This window comes from Manacus candei, unplaced genomic scaffold (genome assembly GCF_025592945.1).
Source record: "Manacus candei isolate 608988 ecotype Guabito, Panama unplaced genomic scaffold, ASM2559294v1 h1tg000050l, whole genome shotgun sequence".
Lineage (NCBI taxonomy): Eukaryota > Metazoa > Chordata > Aves > Passeriformes > Pipridae > Manacus > Manacus candei.
The window spans coordinates 23,751,699-23,771,849 of record NW_026138098.1 but is presented as its reverse complement, the minus strand read 5'-3'; the positions used below and the strand labels follow the sequence as shown (position 1 = coordinate 23,771,849).

The 20,151-nt window shown below is 35.9% G+C and overlaps 1 protein-coding gene across 33 annotated transcripts in view; it reads left to right on the top strand.

Moving 5' to 3' along the window:
* KCNMA1 (potassium calcium-activated channel subfamily M alpha 1) overlaps positions 1 to 17,057 on the top strand; it is a 460,281-nt gene extending 443,224 nt beyond the window's left edge. For 10 of the 33 annotated variants that reach the window (XM_051800818.1, XM_051800821.1, XM_051800819.1 and 7 more), the window contains 4 exons: positions 1,523 to 1,641; positions 3,393 to 3,617; positions 5,695 to 5,723; positions 11,406 to 17,057. In XM_051800818.1, coding sequence (XP_051656778.1) covers positions 1,523 to 1,641; positions 3,393 to 3,617; positions 5,695 to 5,723; positions 11,406 to 11,560 — 528 coding nt within the window. In that variant the 3' untranslated portion in view covers positions 11,561 to 17,057. Of the gene's footprint in view, positions 1 to 1,522; positions 1,642 to 3,392; positions 4,913 to 5,694; positions 5,724 to 11,405 lie in introns of those variants that run through there. The other 23 variants (XM_051800820.1, XM_051800829.1, XM_051800825.1 and 20 more) reach the window with 4 other exon arrangements.
* Positions 17,058 to 20,151: the final 3,094 nt, after the last annotated feature.

Sequence of the window (20,151 nt, the reverse complement as noted above, 5' to 3'; positions counted from 1 at the left end):
ATCGAGTGAAAAATCTGTCTTAATAAGCCTATAATTTCTGTAATTTAGTAGAGCTTTTGAATTGTTTAACAATTTACAGCACAGGGTGCTAGCTTTGCTCGTAACCTTTTTAAGCAGCTCTATGACTGCCCAGTGTCCTTGCCTGCATATTTCATACAGAAAATCCTGTAGCTCTTCTTTGTCAGCTAAAGAGATGGATGAACTGATTTGGATGATGTAACTATTCTAACAATAATGCATTGTAAATGTAAGTAACATATATACTTTTGTTGGGCTTTGGTAAGCTTATAGTGTTTTCATAGAGCTTACATTTCTTAAAATATGCTTATTAGCTTGAAAACAAATCTATAAGCTTTGTTTTCTGCTGTTTCTGGATGAACTAAAATTCTTGTGAAATCATAATTTTCTGATATTTTGACTGCACTATCCTAAGAATAAAGTAGAAAAACAAAAAACCGAACAAACAAAAATATAAAAAACCAAACCCAAATAGACAAATGATCTTCAAAAAACAGTGCATTTGGATAAGTAAGTATCTAGAAATTTTTTCTGGACCACGTTTTGAAATCCTGAGGTGAATCCCAAAGCACCCACTTCACTTTGGTGATGATGTTGGATTTGATATTTCTTAAATTAACCTTGTGTTCACCAGCTGTGTTCAAAAAGAATGGAGCAACCTTCTTCACAAAAATGACAGGGAATCTCAGTTCAAGGATTAAGGGCAGCAAGAGTATACAGCTAGAAGCAAACAGCCTTTCAATTCTTGTAGAAGTCCAATTGTAGCTAAGACTAACAGCTCATCAAAACACTTGGGCATGCAGCATAACATTTCCAGAAATAAACCAAGCAATACCAATCCTTTTAAATCCTTTCACCAGAGCCTCAATTGCACTTACATCTGTGAGGGCAGAATGCATTAACACCCTATTACTTAAGAATCACTCTTTTAGATACATGAATGATCAAATCTAAACTTTTTTTTGCTAATCAAAACATTTTATGTTATTTATGAAAAATGGCATACATCTCATCTTTATTTTACAGAGGGAGATATTTTGTTATCCTTTTAACCCCGCAGAACTCTAATTTCTGTTGTGCTCCCTGGTGATTTTTTTTCATACTGGATGACAGTATGGCTGCTGCCAAGAAAGGGTCAAAGATACTAACAATTTTAATACCACAGTTAATGTAATTTGTAGAATATGCATTGTCTGCTACCAAAATTTATATTTCCAGCTTAAAGCAAATCACTCTTTACAATTTACCATCATTTCAGGGACCAAGGCTCTCTAAAATAACGATCACTTTACATAGTTACTTATTTGAAATAAAACATTTAGATTATTCATTTCCTTGGATAAAAGGTTCTCATTTGAGACAAACAACAGATTATCTATATATTGTCTTTTTTTATAAGTTCATATTGAAAAACCTGATCCCCAACGTTGTGTTAACAGAGAAAAGAAAGGAAATAAATGTACTGTTCTGTTGTTCTTTTTAATCTCTCCCCTCATTCTCCTAGGATGGAGGTTGTTATGGAGATCTATTTTGTAAAGCACTGAAAACATACAATATGCTTTGCTTTGGAATTTATCGATTAAGGGATGCACATCTAAGCACTCCCAGCCAATGCACTAAACGGTAAGTCCAGTCTTCTAGAACATCTCAGCTTCACTGTTCTTCAGTCTTCTCAGCAAGGAAGATCTCAGGGCCTGTAATAAATCTAAAAAAAGACCTTTCTCCATTTTTGGCATAACTTTGCCACAATAGCTAAGTCTTTGAGGACTTCACAATGACTCTTTAGTTGACTTTAAATTATAAGCTGGATCTCACAGCATAAATTTTTAGCTAATTTCATTCAAAAAAGTTTTAATTAAATTTTCAGAATTTATCTTTGTTTTGTTTGATTTAGGATGATCCACTGTTTGCATGCGAGAAAAGGACTTCAGTTTCCTGATGTCAATCAAATGTAAATTACAGGATAATAATTCAAGTTATAGTAGCTAGTCTTTTTTCTGAATGCTCAAAAAATACTCCTTTGGGCTTCCCATCAGTACTATTTGTATCTAATCATAATTTCTTCCAGTAAATGGAAATCCTTCCCTTGGTAGACCACATTTTTACTTCAGGAGCACCGAGCCTGACCCCAGTGCTTTAAATGGAGCAGGCACATTTCCATCTTTGCAAACTGAAGGCCATTTAGTAGCTTGCTTGAAATGTGTCTTAAGTGCCTCCTAGAAATACACACACAGACCTGTACCAGAAGTATCACAAATCTACCATCTGTTACTGTTTCATGCTGTACAAAAAGCATCATTATTGGGTGAACATGGCAATAAACAACCCTGCAGGCCACCAGAGTGGTTTCTTCTGTAAGGATTTGGACAAATTGGGTAGAAAAAATTATTTGCAGTTTAGATTTACACTACATTTGCTATACTTGGGTTATTTGTTGGATTATTAAGGGAATTCTGTCCCTGAAGCAGCTAAGCAGATTTCTTATGACCACAGAATTAATTTGAAAAGAAATTGTGAGCTTCATATTCAATTTTTACTCATTTCTTGCTCCGACAGAAAATACCTATTGCCTTCCTCAAGTATGTTTTTCATGTGCATGATAAAATTTAGCAGCTGCTCTATAAGCCCTTCCTACCCTGAAAGGGCATTAGGTGAAGAATTAGGAAATGCTTGAAACTGAGCAAGTTTTTATTTTAGACCTGGGATTTATACTAAGCAATGTTGGACTCTTGGATGTGCAGATTTCTCTTTATAAATGCTCTTTGAGGCCATGAATGTACATGTGGAATGGATGAGCAAAGTTAACTTCACTACAAATTTATTGATATATTTTCCTTAACTTGTTTTATGTAGAGTCACAATCCAAGCAAATAATTGTAACCCTTGCTTTATTGACAGTATTTAAATATTTCAGAACTGTATATATTAAATATGTCTTTAAATAGAACTGCATATAAAATCCCTGTCTCCTTGCTTTTCAGTCATTCTTTTAAATATTGTTTCTGGTGGGTATGTTACTGGTTTTTGTCAATATGTAAATCTGTTTGCTAGAGTCACTGCATTATGGTGCAGCTAGAGAAAGGAGAATGGTTTGCATGGTGTCTTCTCTGAAAAATTACTATGTGGTTCACTTGAAGCACATCCTCCTCAGACATTATGTCTTTCCAACAGAAAACATGCAAAAAGTAATAGCTGATGTAAGAAGGTCCTAAATCATAAAAAGAATTATGTGATCTAAAATTAGGTATATACTGCAGGAAACAGATGCAAAAATCTGGCTAGATCTCATGAGCTAGCAACTCTAGAAGAAATTTTTTGAAATAAATCTAAACCTGTTTTCTCTTTCTTTTTTTCTTTCTTCCTTTTTTTTCCAGTTATGTTATCACAAACCCACCGTATGAATTTGAGCTTGTGCCGACAGACTTGATCTTCTGTTTGATGCAATTTGACCACAACGCTGGCCAGTCCCGAGCCAGCCTTTCTCATTCCTCCCATTCCTCCTATTCTTCCAGCAAGAAGAGCTCATCAGTTCACTCTATCCCATCAACAGCAAATCGACCGAACCGCACCAAGAGCAGGGATTCCCGGGAAAAACAGAAGTATGTGCAGGAAGATAGACTTTGATATGTGTATCTACTCCCACTGTGTGTGAAACTTGCATTCACCACCCATTCTCCCCAATTAATGTTTCCAGCAGTGATGTTCCCTGTTTTCCCATGGAGTTCTCCCTTTTTGTACACATATTTTGCATATGTATGACAGTGTGCATGTGATTGTCATTTTTATTTCACCACCATAAAACCCTTAAGCACAACAGCAACAAAGCAGACGGACCAAAAGTTATTTATGATGCTAGGGGAGAATAAAAAAGAATTTCAAACCTATAGGCACACTGAAAACATAAATAACTCACTGCAGTTACTCTACATATCCAAAAATAGAGAATATTGAACATGAACACTTGCTCTTGATGTCTGAGATACACAAAGAAAGTCATTTAGTGCAGAAGTGTTGATGTATGTTGAGGTATGGGGTTTTTTATATTCATATTTAGAGGAGCTGATACATTAATTTGAAGCTTATAAAACTATAGGAAAAAAAAAAACAACCTGCAAAAAAAATTCCCTACTGATTTTTCACTCTCAAAGCTTATATTATATAGGGCTTACACTCTTTGTATAGATTATTGCTACGCACCTGCTTTATACCAAAGCAATATCAGGGACTTTTCTGCTTGTTTAAGGATTTTCTCTAAAATACTAGCCCTTTGGAGATAGTGTGTTTTCCCTTTAACACTGATATTGTCTGGGCATGAAGTTTTAAACTCCAATGGTTTAATTTAAGTTTAGAAAGAGTCTAATTGCATATTAAATTATTATTCTGTCTATTTATACTGCCACACGAATAGCTATATTTTCTTTCACTTTTGACATTTGGAATAAAAAGCCATATGTATCATAAATATTGGATGTAAGTCATTAAAAACTGCCTTCCTGGGACTTTTACGTCTTTAAAAGGTGAATTAGTCACCTTATGTACAGAATAAATAATGTTCAGAAAAGAGCAAGCATTTTTCTATGCTTACATATCGGATCTCGAGGGACTTTGTTCCTTTCCCCAGATGGTAGTTTAACTTTTCCAAGTTAGAGTGCTGGTATAAATCTTCCAACAAGAGTCCTAATGTGTAAAGATCCTCCAGAAATCTTGCTGCATGTTCTGTTTTTTTTTTTTCCAACAGGTGCATGCCAATTTGCAGGAATACAGGGAAAGACAACTGAGTGCCTTTAAGTCTCTCCCATTTGGGAAGAAAAGGTGCTGTGCCCTAGACAGCTAATGAGGAGAACAAGAGGGATGGGTTGGAAATATTCACTGTGCTGTGGCATCATGTTTTAGGCACTTGCCTGAATTTAGTTCTTGCGGATTATCATCAATGACACATGTAGCCAAAAAAAATTGTGTCAGGGAACTAAATAAAGTAGTGGAAAAGAACCTACTCTAGACAGCCATAGAAATGATACTTCAGGCTTGCTTTTATATTTTTTTATTTAAATTTCAGAAGCCAACCTTTTGATATACAACTAGTTCTAGGTATATGGAGAGTTTCTTAGGGTAGGGAGGGCAGTAACACATCCTCTTTCCTGGCTACCCAGCAAGAAAGCATGCAGACACAAAATAAATATTTGGATTTGGAATGATTAGCATTGTAACTGCCAACTCAGACAAGGTGCTTTTATGGTTAGTATTGTTTTCTACCTTCCCCTTCCCCGAGCATGATAATTTTGAAGATTTGCTTGCTGTGTGAATTGACAATGAAGCCAAGCACTTTTACTGACAAAACCTGGAACCATGTAAGTGGGCTACAGAGAATACCACTGTGCAGTGCTAACCATAATGATTGGAATACAGTATATATGTGTGTGTGTGCATTCAAATGCAGCTGTAAGTCCAATCAGTGAAATATGTTGCAAATTATGGATGCTCCCCTACAAATGAGGCTATTACAGTTGCTCTTCATCGTAAAGAAAAATTCATGTGTTTCTTTTTGCAAAGAAAGTTATCATGTTTTGCCCTGAGAATATTTATTACTTCAAGGATGTGCCAGTTAAAGTGCTCAACCAGAAATATGACAGTTTAAAAGCATTGTAAAACTTACATAGCTTACTTCTTTTTCTAAAGTGCAACAAGGATGAATAGAATGGGCCAAGGTATGAAAATTAATGGTTCTGCATGACCTAGCAACTGCTGTGGGTTTCCTTCTATAACTTTGTCCTTGTGAAAACTTGTGAAATTAAAAAAAAAATAGTTACAAACTTTATTCAGTTATTGGTTTGTTTGTTTGGTTGGTTGTTTTGTTGGTTTTCCTTTGCCTTTTTTTCCCTCCAAACCAAAAGTAAAACTGGCTGCTGCTGCTGCTGCTGTTGCTCAACCCTGTTTTATTTTTTGTCCTCTCATCTGCTTGCCTTTCTAATTGCACGTGTCCTTTTGGAAACACCCAGGTTCCTGCTCAATGAAGATGCCTATTCTGGTGCAGACATTAATTTCCCATTCCTCATTCCAATTTCTTTCCTCTCTTCCCCTCCCTACTCTCCTATCCCTTGTGTGTGTACATGAGCATCTTTTTATGTTGGCAATATTGATTGAAGATAGTCAAGAGCAGTTATGCATTTTGGAAGAATGTTAATGGCTTTGACACCAAAATGCTTTTCCATTAATGTTTTATCTGTTTTCTGTTTAGCAGAGAAAGGAAGGGTGTTAATATGAAGCCACTTGTCACATCATACATAATGATTTTTTTTATAAAAATAGTATTTGTGTAACTGTGCAGCTCAAATAGAAAAAATATAAACAGTGTACATTAGAGAAGCAACTTGTCTACTTTATGAGCAGCAGAAGAGGAATATCTAATATGGATGCAAATCTGAATTCTTCAAAATATATTGAAGTCCAGTTCAATAAAGATAGAATTCTAAAGGTTTTGCCTTTCAACTATATCATGCACAATTTCCACTGCTGACTATAGTCAGATTGATCAAATAGTTTATTACAGTGATAAAGATTTTCTGATACAGTTATACTGATGCAACTGGGACGTTGGTCATTGCAAGTAGAGAAATGCTTAAATCAACCATGTTGTGTTGGATTTTATGTTGAAAAGTAAGAGGAAATCTCCTGTCCTATTCCAAGTCAAACATCCTTACTAGAATGGTTAGTTTCTGAAAGCTGGAAAGTATCACCAATGTCAAGAGAAGACTTTTTAGATCTTTAAACGGAGGTCCTACCATTTATATCAGTCCCAGCACAGTTTCAACATTGGAAACTAGGTTCTTAGTGAGCTTAAGTGTTGACACAAAACCGTATCTAGCAAACCTGCAGGTTCTAGGCATGGGTTCCCACTGACTTAAACAGAGACTCAGGCATTTTCCAGTGAAATTCCATTGTCAAAAGGAAGAATTTTGCTAGTTTAAAAAATAGAAAATCACTAAGAGCAAGTGCAGAACAGAATTTTTGTCACAAAACTTTAGCTGTCTTGGAGCAAAATAAAGACTTTCACAGAAAGTAAGAATAGTTCCTTGTCTCTCTCCCTGCAAATTGCTTACTGCCTGCTACACGTAAAATACTCATCTGCCAAACAAAGAGTTGCTGAGCAGGTGGATGGAGAAACTTCCCCTTTTTTCTCATGCAGGAACAAATTGCACAGGAGAATTTTCAGCTTAGTTATAAAAAAACTGGCTGCATGGAGGGAGGAGACACACAAACACATACATATAGACTAATTTGAAACTGCAAGTGTCACAAAAGAGGCAAAAATGTGTGTTTTAAACAATGGTAAGGTAACCTGAGATTATGGTGAGAATACAAATTTAGTAAAATCTTTGTGTTATCTAGTACTTTACTTTGTGTTAGCTTTACTTCTTTACTTTACTTCTTTACTTCTGCTCAGAAGAGAGGGTGTTTCACAGTGACCTTTGTTCTAAGTTGTTACTTAGTCCAGAATTAATGACAGAAATTTTAAAGCACCAGACTGTTGGAGATAATTGCTGGCGTCTTATACAAGTCGAAGAAATCTGTATTTTGATCATTTTACTTTAATTATTTATATCCTTTTTTATGCTGCAGGGAAGAGTCTTACACAGAAATGTTAATTTTTATTTATTGGTAATAAGAGCATGAAGCCTTTAGAACCTTTGTGGATGCACTGGGATGCTGATAGCCCATTAAAACATGAGTGTTTGAGAGGAAAAGTAAATGTTTTCTGCTTTCTGAGACATGCAGTTACTTATCTGTTCCAACATCTCTCAGGTGATGCTGTCAAAAACAAACCTGCCAAATAGTGTAGGGAGATCAGGGACTCTCTTCAATAGCTCTTAAAAAGAAATGAAAAAGTGTGCCTATTATCTCTATAATGTAGAAACACATATGGTAAAGATCAATATGCATATTCCAAAAGGGGGAGAAATCGAAACATGACAGAGTCCTAAAAAGAGCTTGGTGGATATAACGATATTGAAAGACTTAAAAAGGGGATTTTCTGAACTGCTTTAAAGGATAGAGTAAGTAGTTTATTTAAGATAAGTAAAAATCTGTGCTAAAACTCCAGAAGACATATCACAGTCAGACTGTGAGCGTAGCATAAAAGAATGAAAAGTGTAAGACATTCAAGAAGGATATTTAGTAACTTGGAGCAGAATATCTAAGTGGTCAAGAATAAAGATGAGGAGTGTTAAGCTTACATTTCAAAGGTAAGTATAGAGGTTGATGAACTTTCACAGGAAATTCATTGTTATGTGGCCAAAGACAATTTTAACAGCAGAAAGGAACAGGAAAGCTATAAAGCTGGGTCCACCCATTTGATACTGGAGATGCTAGTGCTTAGATCAAAGTTTCAGCACTGGCAAAAAGAAATCTAAGCAGCAGAAGAAATTATAATCTACCAGTTTCTGCAATTATTATTAATGTTCTGTATTTACTACTTACCAGCTAAATGCAAAAAGAGATGCAATGGTGTCTTTTTAAAGATCAGCTCCCCATATATATGAGTTTTATTGTAAAGATTGACATATAAATAATTAGCTTGTTTTGAAAATTTTAGGGAAAGCAGAGTGTTTGGAAGTGCTTTACACTGGCTGCTGAGAAACACAATGCAGTTATGATCCTTAGCACTCAAGCAGTTCTCCCCTTTCTTGCTACGACATCGAATTAACTTGCACCAAGTTCTGTTTGTAAGGAAAGTTTGTGCACCATGTGTTAGAAAAGAAGTTAGCAGTGCTTAACTTGTCTCAAAATCATTTTAAACACAAACCATTAGAAAACTGTTAGTTTGAAATTGTTTATGTGATCTCGCAAGGCTTTTAAAACATGATAACCATCACACTTTACACCTCTCTGAAAGGTTAGTTTAATCGTAGATCACATAAAATTGGTTTCCACAAATGCATAATGGTTCATGTGTCACACTTGAACTAAATGGTTTTTTAAATGGAGCTGAAATTATTTTGATGTGTACACATTCCCAGATTTTTTCTTTTTCTGACAACCTTTCTTAAACTGGCCCCCATCAGGAATCATTCCCTTAAAGTCTCATTAATAATTCAGATGTTCTGATTACTTTAAAAGATCTATGGAATTGAGGCTTCTTTTTTTTTTTTTAACTGCTTGACAAAAAGATAAATGAATGTAGAAAGAAGCGGTAGGAGTCTGGCAAGCTGTAGATCATCTCTGAACAGATTGTAACTTTATCATTCTGTCAGGAAGAATAATTTAAAGCACTTAATCAGTTAGCTTCAGTGTGCAGGATGTAACATTATGAATTCCTATCGTCCAATCTGTTCAAATCAAAGGGAACTTAATTATAATAGGTAAAAGAGAGAGGAAGATGGGAGATTGAACATTGTTCAGATTCAGGCAACTTTAAGGGGGTAGGGAATTATTCAACCTGGTCGCAAATGAGTAGGATCTTTTTAAACAGAAGTAAAAAGCATTTTAGAAAATGACAAGAAAAACAGTATAATATTGCCATTTGCTTTGAGTAACGAGTAATATAATTCCTTTTTTTTCAATTTAATTTTTTTAAAAAGTGTAAGAACAGGTAACAAATAGATTGGGAAAAAAAAAAAGCTGGATTAAATGCTTATGAGTTTGGGGTTTGTTGTTGGGGGATGGGGGCACTGCATGTATATTCTTGAAGTCCATATCAAGTGTAAGTGTTTAAATGGGATATTCACAAAAGTGACTGAGAAGTCCAGTAATTCTGGAAATTAGGCTACCTCTTGAGAGGCTCTATATCCAAAGCTGGTTGCTTACTTTTGTGCAGTTATGCCCAGGTATTTGTCCTTTATTCTTCCCAGTCTTTCAGTTTCTTTTCTCTCCTTTACCTCCTGAGCTTTTGTGCTTGATCCTTGAGTTTCCAAGGTGGATTTTGCTTTGCTTATTTTTAATCATTTATTTATTGAAAAATGAGTATTTCTTCCACTCCTATCCCGATTCCAGATAGTGCAGCATTTCAGTGGTTTGTAAAAGTAGCAATCTGTATTATGTAAGCGAGACACTAAAGCTTCTGCAGCATTTTGGGTTCCCCACTGGAATGAGGAATAGTGCATACATGTAAGAGCAGCAGCTCTGACATGGCACACTTTAAATCTTACATATAATAATGAAAATGCCCAGAACCATAAGTGTCCACTGCCCTGCCCTCCCACCTCTGGAATTTGGGGAAGGAGGACAAGAATGGAGACCCCTGTTCACAAATGCTTGTCAAAGCACAAGTATGCCTAATGGCCATAAGCCACTCTTTAGACCAGGAGTTTCTAAGTCTTTGAATAGAGCTGTCTTATAAAATTGCACACCTGTAATTGAGAAATTACAAAAGAAATTGCTCTCTAAAGGGTTTAATAAAATTATTTTTATTTTTTCCTTTTGTGAATTTTAAAAAGTTTTTGTCCACACCCACGTATGAGCAGTGCAATATAATGGTTACAATGATAAACAGCTAGGGAATGGCTGCAATGCTGCAGCCCCTCAGCATCCTCACTCCCTCCCACATTGCTCCCATCCCACCTTAAAGCGTACCATAAAATTCCTCCTGTGTTCATGGAAACGGACACTGCCCAAAGATACAAAAGAAACAGCTTCCTCTAATCTTCCTTTAAGTCCTTGCTTCCTTTACCTTGCTCTCACCTATGACAACCAGTCCATTCATGATTAGCTGGAGCCCCTACTACAGTCACCTGCTGCTCCCGGTGTATTCCATACACCTTCTTAAACTGTAGAGTTCAGCAGTGCCCAAGCACCGATGTTTCGAAGTAACGATATAAATCCCACCCTGTGTAGGAAGGCTGCCATCTGGCAGCATGAATACAAGTCCTATTTTATTCTAGCACCAACTGCAGAAAGCTCTTTTCATTCTCCTGCATGATTTCTGAGACAGCAGTAGCAACCATCCGGAGGTTGAAATGGTTCAGAGAAGTGTCTGCCTCTTTAGGCGCTTCTCTGTGGATAGACTTACATGCTCTTTTCTGCATTACCCTTATCCCAGCTGCTCTCCCTGGCTTCTCAGTATCATTTTTTCAATAAATGAGTCAGAGAGTGTTCACCTAAGCATGGGATAAAAAAAGATCCAACAAGAAAACTAACGTATTGGCAGTTTTCTTTAGTTTCTATTATCAAATCTGCAAACATCATCTTCCTTTCATGAACAGTATTTTCAGAGGTATTAATCTCATGCTGTACTGCTAGTAATTAATCAATCACCTTCTGTTGATCTATTTTCTCTATAAACTTTACTGACTGCTCCCCCCCCTTTTATTTGAATGTTTATGTGTATATGTAGTTCACTAATTAAAACTTTCATTTTCCTTCCTTATTCTGTCTCTACCTGTTTCGCTCCTTAGCAGAAAAGAAATGGTTTACAGATGAGCCGGATAATGCCTATCCCAGAAACATTCAAATCAAGCCCATGAGCACTCACATGGCCAATCAGATCAATCAGTATAAATCAACAAGCAGCTTGATACCACCAATCCGAGAAGTTGAAGATGAATGTTGACTCCTTCGAGGCCAGAACTATTTTTTTAAAGCCTGACAAACTTCATGAATGGTGATGTGACATTTATTCCTCTTACATGCTGAACCACTGATGGAGAAGTTAAGAAGGGCAAGCTTAATGGGAAACTGAAGTAGACAGATCTTTGTTTGTCTGCCTTTAATATTGCTTCCACGTATTTTGGAAACTATTTCATTTATAAATGAACATAATCAAAACTAGTCATGTATAGCCTCTAGCGTTTTAAATTATTTTTATTTATTAGAAAAAAATATATTTTTTTCTTTTTTTTCATTGTCAAGTATTTTCCCTTAAAAAAACCTGCATGTGTGGCCAGACTCCTAAGAATTAAAAAAAAAACCAAAACAAACAAGAAACCCTCAGTCTTGGCTTAAAGGAGAATGATGGTCACAGTTATAAGGATGTGTAATTAAGGGAGGCAAATGATATATTTACAAAAAGGGGAAAAAAAAAGGTCCAACTTGTATTTTAGTAAATCAAAAAAAAAAAACCAACCAAAAAAAAAATCACCCTACAACAATTCACCAAAATGTTTCTTTACTGGAAGATGTGTATTTTGTTCAGCATCAACACCAGCTCTTAATAAACTGAACTTATTTATTTTCAAAGTCGAAGGTCATATTTTTGTACATGTAACATTCTTCTGAAATATCCTTTGTTTTATCAACATACATAGATCATCTTAATTGCCAGTTATGTGAGGGTCCAATAACCCCCCACACCCACTACACCCTGCCCTGTCTCACGTGCACACACACCCACGGAGAAACCCGGCATCCTCAGTAACTTTCTGTAACACTGGCATAGGGAATGTCCCTGCCCTAAACCAAGGACCGTGTAGATAAGGTGCACTTGCTATAAATGGCAAATCTGGCCATCTCACTTCACTTCCCATTAGCCATCAGCAGTTGCTAATTTCAGGAAGGCAGGTTTGGCAATTCTTTTGCCATGTATTACAGTGCTTTCATCCAGGCTGCATAAAATGGCGCATGGAAGCATAAGTTATAAACTGTCTCATCTACCATATTTTGTTACTTCTTTACTTCAAAAGTGCTGATGGCCTTTCATTGGTCTGATTTGGTTCAAATGCTTCCTGATACATATAGAGATTTAGCTCCAGCTCCTTGCACTTTGGTGATAGCTCATACCTTAGTAAAGGACACACTGAATCTCCTTTTGGGGAATTCAGATCAAGATAAAAACTGGTTTAGCCTCAGCTCTATAATCATGCAACATGCTGTCCTCAGTTAATTCTTGCACCAAGCAACATCTTATTTTAGCAGTTGATTTTTGGTTTCGTTTTTTTTTTTTTTCCCCTCTAATTTATTTTCACTTTGCTGGGACACCACACATAAAAGTACAGTAATAACCAAATCAAAATAATAATGAATGTATTTATTATGATAACATGCAAAAGGCCTTTGATAGGTGCCTTTTGTGTCAGCAGTTTCACAAAGTTGCCAACAAGCTTTATAGCCATCAGACAAAAATGTGATGTTTCATATCTGTGCTGCAGTACCTATCCACCCAAGCATTTATGTTCTAAATGATTTAGTAACTCTCTCTATCTCAAAGAAGCAACATCTGACACAATTGTATGAAGAAAAACAAAAAGAAAAGGCTGTGGTAATAAGGAAACAAAAACCAAAAAACCCAAAACAGAGTCATCAGGAAAGGCAGATTTTCATTGTGCAAGTTAACTTTAGGCTTTGTAATTTTGCAGAATTGTTAAACACCACAATAAAACATACTGTGGTATTTTTATCAGTAGAGAAATATCAGTGAATCAATCAAATACAAAGCAGATGATGAATTTATTGTGAAAACAATGATGTCCACTATATAATCCAACATTTAAGCCAATCTATTCAGCTTTAATGTTTGTCCACTGGCTGCAGTACAAGTATAACCATACTAACACCTAATAGGCTTTATTCTGGAGTGACTTCTTGGACTGTGACTATTTTGTTGTTACATTTGTAGAATAGCTATTTAAAGACAATAACAAGAATTGTTAATACAGTATCTGTAAAATTGGATTGTTTAAAATATTTCACTCTCCTACAAAGTAAAAAAAACAGTTCAAGCAGTTTTTCATAATTATTTAGACCATGTTTAACACATTTCACAGTCCCCAAAAGAGAAGATAATTCCAGTGAGTTCTTCCGATCTACGCTGCATCAGCCTAGTGACACATTATAATTTACATCCAGTTTCTGCGTTGGGTCATGTTAAGCCTTTTCTTTGAAGTCAGTGCTCCTTTTTCGTTTATGAACTGCATATTATAACCAGAATGGAAAAGCTGGTCCTGAGTACAGGTGAATTTTAGAAATTTGTGCTCAACCTCACCAAGTACATGTGATTTCTTTTTTTTTTTTTTCTTAGAAGACTGGTGTTTACTGTAGAGGCATAGAACATTATATCTTATACTTTATCATACACAGTGCCATTTCTGAGTGTCTTTCCTTCAGAAGTGAGCATTCCCTGGATAAAACATACTAGTGAAACAAATACAACACTCCTACATAGCTAAGGTGTGTGTGTGTGTGTGTCTCTGTCCAGTTTAACTGTCACACCCAAAAATACCACACTACCAACTGTATATAAATAAAGGACAAAAATCTGAACACACTCACGCACTGTCCTGGCACAGACAGTTCCATATGTAGTGATAGATAGAACACCACCTGTAGAGAGCAAACAAGACAGAGAGAAACAGGTAGAGTTATGACTTTACATTTCCCCTTTACAGAAAAGCTAAAAACAATAGTCTTTTCCAACTCCTATTTTTGATGATCAAAGATGCAGGATTGACTTCTGGCAATTAGATGGAAGAACATGTAGAAAACCTGTTGGAGATCTTTGATATTCAGCCATTAAAAACTACAATAAGGCCAGCATCAATATGTGGATATATGAAGTTACATTAAAGCTGGGAAAAGGCTGGGAAAGGGGCCTAAGTGACAGCTGACAGACCACACGATGACTGATGTAGAGATAAGTTCTTGATTTTTATTAATAATTCTTAATCCTTTCTGAAAAGGCAAAAAGAAAAGGGCAGGGTGAGAGGAATTTCGAGTTTTTCAATAATTGCATGCACTATTGATACAGGCTATACAATTTTTTTTTGGTAACTCCTGTTGGATAGATAGTGTGTCTCTGTGTGTGTGTGTGTTTGCATATATGCATGTCCACACATACACATATATGTAGACATGCACACATATACATGGGGGTATATATGTATTTGATTGAGTCATCATATGAGGGTGGACATCATTTTTATTGTCCATGCATTGGGGCGAAGAAAGACACAAACAAAAGAAAATATGTGGATAATAGGGTAGCACATGAAGGAGTTGTATCTGCTGTTTCCTCCTGGTTTGACCAAAAAGCAGCCATTCTTGTTAGTTTTATGAGGGATGCACTGTAAGTTCACTGCAGACACACACCTCCCTCCACTGCTGCAGCAGGCACGTGCTCCTCACACACATGCACTTGCACATTACCAGAAAGTCTGCTCTCTCTCTCTCTATTTCATGGCTGTTATTTTAATTTGTCCCCATGAAGCACTAAGATTAAAGGATAAAACTGTCCTCTAATAGATTTGGTGGCAAGTGCCAAGCACAGCAAAAGTTAAGCTATAAAGAAGATATTCATAGTCTAAATGCAATTTTTTAAGGCCTCTATCTGATTGTCTTACTGCTGTAAGAAATGTAAACATTTCCTTGTAGTTTTTGAAAATGTACTAAAACTGTCACTGCCATCTTAACAGCTTGTCTTTCAAATCAGCATCAATGGCCAAACAGTAGGAAATACATGTGACAGAAAGTACAGACCCCTTGATCTGGGTCAGGCATGGTCACTTGGATATGAAAAGACTTAATTGGCCTCAGCAAATGTGGAAAAGGGCAAATGTAGTTTGCATGCACTGTACAAGGGACACTACAAATTATTTTTGTTGTTGGGTGGTGGTGGGTATTATTGTTGGATATTTTTGGCCTGTGTAAGGAAGATTTCACATTTCTTGATCTCTTCATATAGTAGGAGAAGGAGAAAGTGCAATAGTGTATTCTCATTCAGGGAGAACTGGTTTTGTTGGGGTGTGGGTGTGAGTGTGTGTGTTTCTGTGTAAACTACATCTAATGTCTACTGCAATAATTGGGTGCATAAATTAATGCATGACAAAAAAAAGCAATAATTTACAAATGGGTTATTATTCATGTTATCACTGCTTGATCACTCAGCAGCCAATTCATAATCATGTTAGCAACTGCCCTGGTCTAGCTGACTCACATGGCTCAAGCTCAAACACTGAGCAGGTGCTTAAATTATTTTATCAAGAAGTGAATTCTTAAGGGCTCCTGGATCCCAATGTATTTGAAATGAACACAAATTGAGGTCGAGGTGTGTGTGTATGTGTGTAATTTTTTTTTTTTTACAGCTGTTATCATTGTGAATTTCTTTAGCACCAAAAGAAGTGTGTATCTCACCTTTCATTTCTAGTTTTAAATGTGCTTAAACAAAATAACCAAGTGTGTGAAAGGCGATGAACAAGACAAAGTGAAAACAGAAATCTGTTCCCTGTGTTACAGTGGTTTAGTCTGGGAATATCTGTCAAAATCAATGGCAAATGCATAAAAAAAATTCAGGGGAAAGGAAAGCTCTTTATATTCTTTCTGTTGCTTTCCATTCTGTACCGTCTGAACCACCAAAATCCCCAACATACAAACAAGCACCTTTTAATTTAGTTTGTTTTTTAATTCTAAAGATGCTTGAACAATCACAGGCTTAAGGGAAGTTTTTTTTGAAAACTCATTATATATGCACACCAGGTGTTCTAATATTCCATTAGTAGGCCTAATATTTATAGTATTTTCATGCTGAGCAATAGTAGTGGGTGTGGGTTACAGCCCCCATCTGAAACAATGAAAGGAATGGAGTAGCTGTTCTGCTGTGGTCACTGCCTAGGAAGGTACATAGGCCTACAGTATTGATAAGTCTGTCTCAGCATTTATCAAAGCTATATTTATACAAATAATGTATCTTCTGCACAGATTTTCTCTGCTATAGAACATGCTGCCACACTGAAACTGTATAGTCTCTGTGCAGTACTCTATATAACCAAGTAATTCACTGAAGTGAATAGCTAGGACTGCTGGTCTAATTTATCTGTTCTATACAATGGTGTATTACTGTTAACTGTCAAAATGAGAAGGAGTAAGGAAAATGAAGAAAATATAAAATATAAGGTGTTTCTTTTATTACTTTGGGTCTAATTTAGAACAATAACTTAAGCTAAACACAGTAATGCTGCATCTAACTAGAACCTTAATGAGGTTGAAAGAAGGCTTCTTACTGCTTCAGTCAATGTATCTTAGAGGAGATCTCTGTAACTTAAAAAAAGACAACCCAAAAAACAGAAAAAAACAACCCAGAACACAGCATATAGGCAGTTGAATATCTGTAATAGAAAACATAGATTTTTCAGAAACAAAAAATGTTTTGTTGACTGGATAATAACTAACAGGAACCACATAAAGTGTCAGCAGAAGTTATAATCAGTTAAAAAATGCTGCTTCTGCCATGGTATAGCTTGGGACACATGAGCTTAGCCAATGCAAATAATCTAACTTCTGGGAAAAAAAAAATTGATATAACTCTAACTTTCACATTTTTGTAGAGTTCAAGACTGATGAAGTCATTTTCTTCCTTCAGGAAAACACACACATGTCAACACATATATACAATATATTTTAATTGTTTCATATGTCTAGTTATAATTTGGGAGTGAGGATGCAAGGGGGTGCACTGAGAACCAGCTACCATTTTAAGGTAAAAGTTCATCAAGAAAAAGGAGTATGACTTCATCATTTTACTTTTACCATTATGGGTTGGTGAGAGAGAACAAATGCTGGTGCTCAGAAATGATCTACCTGACTTTGTTATATGTAATATCCAGTGATAAAAATATTGTCCTGTAAAAAGGGTTTGTACATAACTTGTACATGGTTTCATTTTGTATTTTTCTCAGATTAAAATTTATGTATTTGTGTTCTAAAAGAAGGAGAGATTTCTGTGTTTTCTTTTTTTCTTCTAGAAAAGTTTGTAACATGAATAATACTTAATTCACAAAACCAATGCTATTAATACTCTGACATAAGACTAACCCAGAGCCTTTCTCTCTTGCTTAAGCTCCAGAATCAGCCTCTTGGTAATGATAACTTATATCAGCTACTGTGCAGGATGCTGTGAGGGCATAATTCTGCAGTAGCAACAAATGTCACCCTCATACCAGCTATGTAGTCAAATAGCTGGTTTGATTTAGCTACTTGATTATGATGGACTGATAATTTTGCTAAGCAGTCCAAAAATGTTCTCCTTTCTCATGCTGAGAATTTAAAAATTATTTGCAAGTTTTGGACTATGCTTCAATTGCAGCTCAGGAATTATGTATCATCCTACATGCAACTGTATGTTTTTAAGCTTAAGAAAAACTAAGTCTCCTTTTGGAGTCCGTAACATTCTGGCATTCTGCTATTAAATAACCTTGTTATTTAAAGTTGACATCATTAATCTTCTGTGCAGCAGTATCACCACAGTGATTTGTAATCAACCACAGTATGATGAACTTTGGTTCTGAATAATGGAGAGGAAAGAAGAGGAGCAGAGCTCTGCAAGAGCCTCAGTTAAGCATCTGAAAAACCGAGAGTACAAATAGTCAATTGGTCCTAACACAAAGAACCTGGTATAAAATGGCTACACTGGTGTTTGTAAGCAAATAAGGGTGTTTTGGGGAGGAAGGGTGGGTGGAGGTAGAAGAAGGGGAAGAATCAGTGCATGACAGTATTTGTGCAGGACTATGGAGAACTGTGCAAGAACCGGTTCAGCGTCAATGTCAGTAAAGCAAACTGGTCCAACCCTCACTAAATTCACTTGTCCAAACCATCCTTAGACTCTCTCACTGAGGAAGAGAGTTTATGTGCCATAAAACCTGTGATATCTGTCTGAACAGTTCAATGAAAGGACTACACTATGTTAGTAAATCTGTATATATATGTATATATGTCTACATTTGGATGTGAATATTTATATCTACACATATATGTCACTACCTACTAGTTTTTTTAGGCTCTTGACCGATAGATGGTGAAGCTTGCTATCAAAAACACTTAAATCAAACCTGGCCATAGAATAACTAAGGTATGAAACTGTTTTGTTATGTATCTACAGCCCTGTTACTCATCAGTACAAAGATTAGATTGAGCAGAACCCCATGCAGTTCCCCTGAAAATTATATAATAAATCTAGTAAGCAAGCAGTGAATGAACAGGCTGCTCACACCTTTTCTGGACTGTGAGGCAGTCTTACTACTCATTCACAATACCTTAATTATATTATAATAATTAAACGTTGACCTTTTTTTAAAATTTATTTTTATTGAAAATATATGGTTCAAGCTAGAGAGGTGATTTCACAAACATAGCTTTGTGCATCGAAGGAGTACCACTGAGGGACAAGGGAACTATGAAACAAACAGCCCAAAGGCAAGGTCAAATATTTGCCATAATCTTCTATAGCATTACAGAAACACCTGAAAACAAACAAACAAAACCCACTGAAAAACCCCCATAAAAAAATAATTAGTCTCTTTTCAGTTCTCAATCACTTAGCCCACCCTTTGTCACCTGCCACTCCTAGGGAAAAAATACTATTTTAAGAAATACTGTAAATCTTCTCTCACTTCCAAGATAGAGGACATTCAGACCTATTTCTAAGGAAAAGGCAATCAATGATCCTAAGCATGATTTCTGACTACACATACTTGACTGATCTCTTTAAAAAGCAATCCTCCTCCCTGCAGGCCCCAGGCCTGAAAACACATATTATTATACTTTTTTTTTTTTTCAGAACATTCATTATGGTAAAATTTGCATCTGGGTCTAGTTTGCCTATTTTTACTTTCTCTTTTTTTTTCCCCACCAATGAGACACCAGTATCCAGTAACCTGACACTTTCATTCTCTGTCAAAAAGATCTTACTGTCAGTGGGAGAGTGAGTTCAAAGTGTCCCAATGGAGATGCTGGAGAGAGATGGACACACCTTTTCTTTTTTTACAACTTTATTAAATTTCCACTTTCTTTTCCTTTTTGAAAGAAGAAACTCCTCTTTCCGACATCTTCATTTTTTTTAGAGTCTCCCCAGAGACTTGCAAATCAAACCACACTAAAAACTTGTAAAATAGTATATTGCATTTGAAACTTCTGATTGTTGAGAAACTGCAAGCATATCTGTTTTTTTTTCAGTACACTCATTCAAGTGTTATCCACCAAATTCTTCTATTTAGACATGAGCAGCAATACCATATATAAATTGAAAAGCATTTATTGCAAAGTACAGTGCAAAACAAATAAATAAATGTTAGTTTTATCATGGCTTATAGACTTTACATGTCGGGTGAATAATCCATGTGTGCAGGCTGAATTAGGTAGCCTTCCACTCCAGGCCTACAGCTTGAATGTAAAGCTTTTTTAAAAGTCAATACCATAATTGTTTATGTTTGGAATTATTGG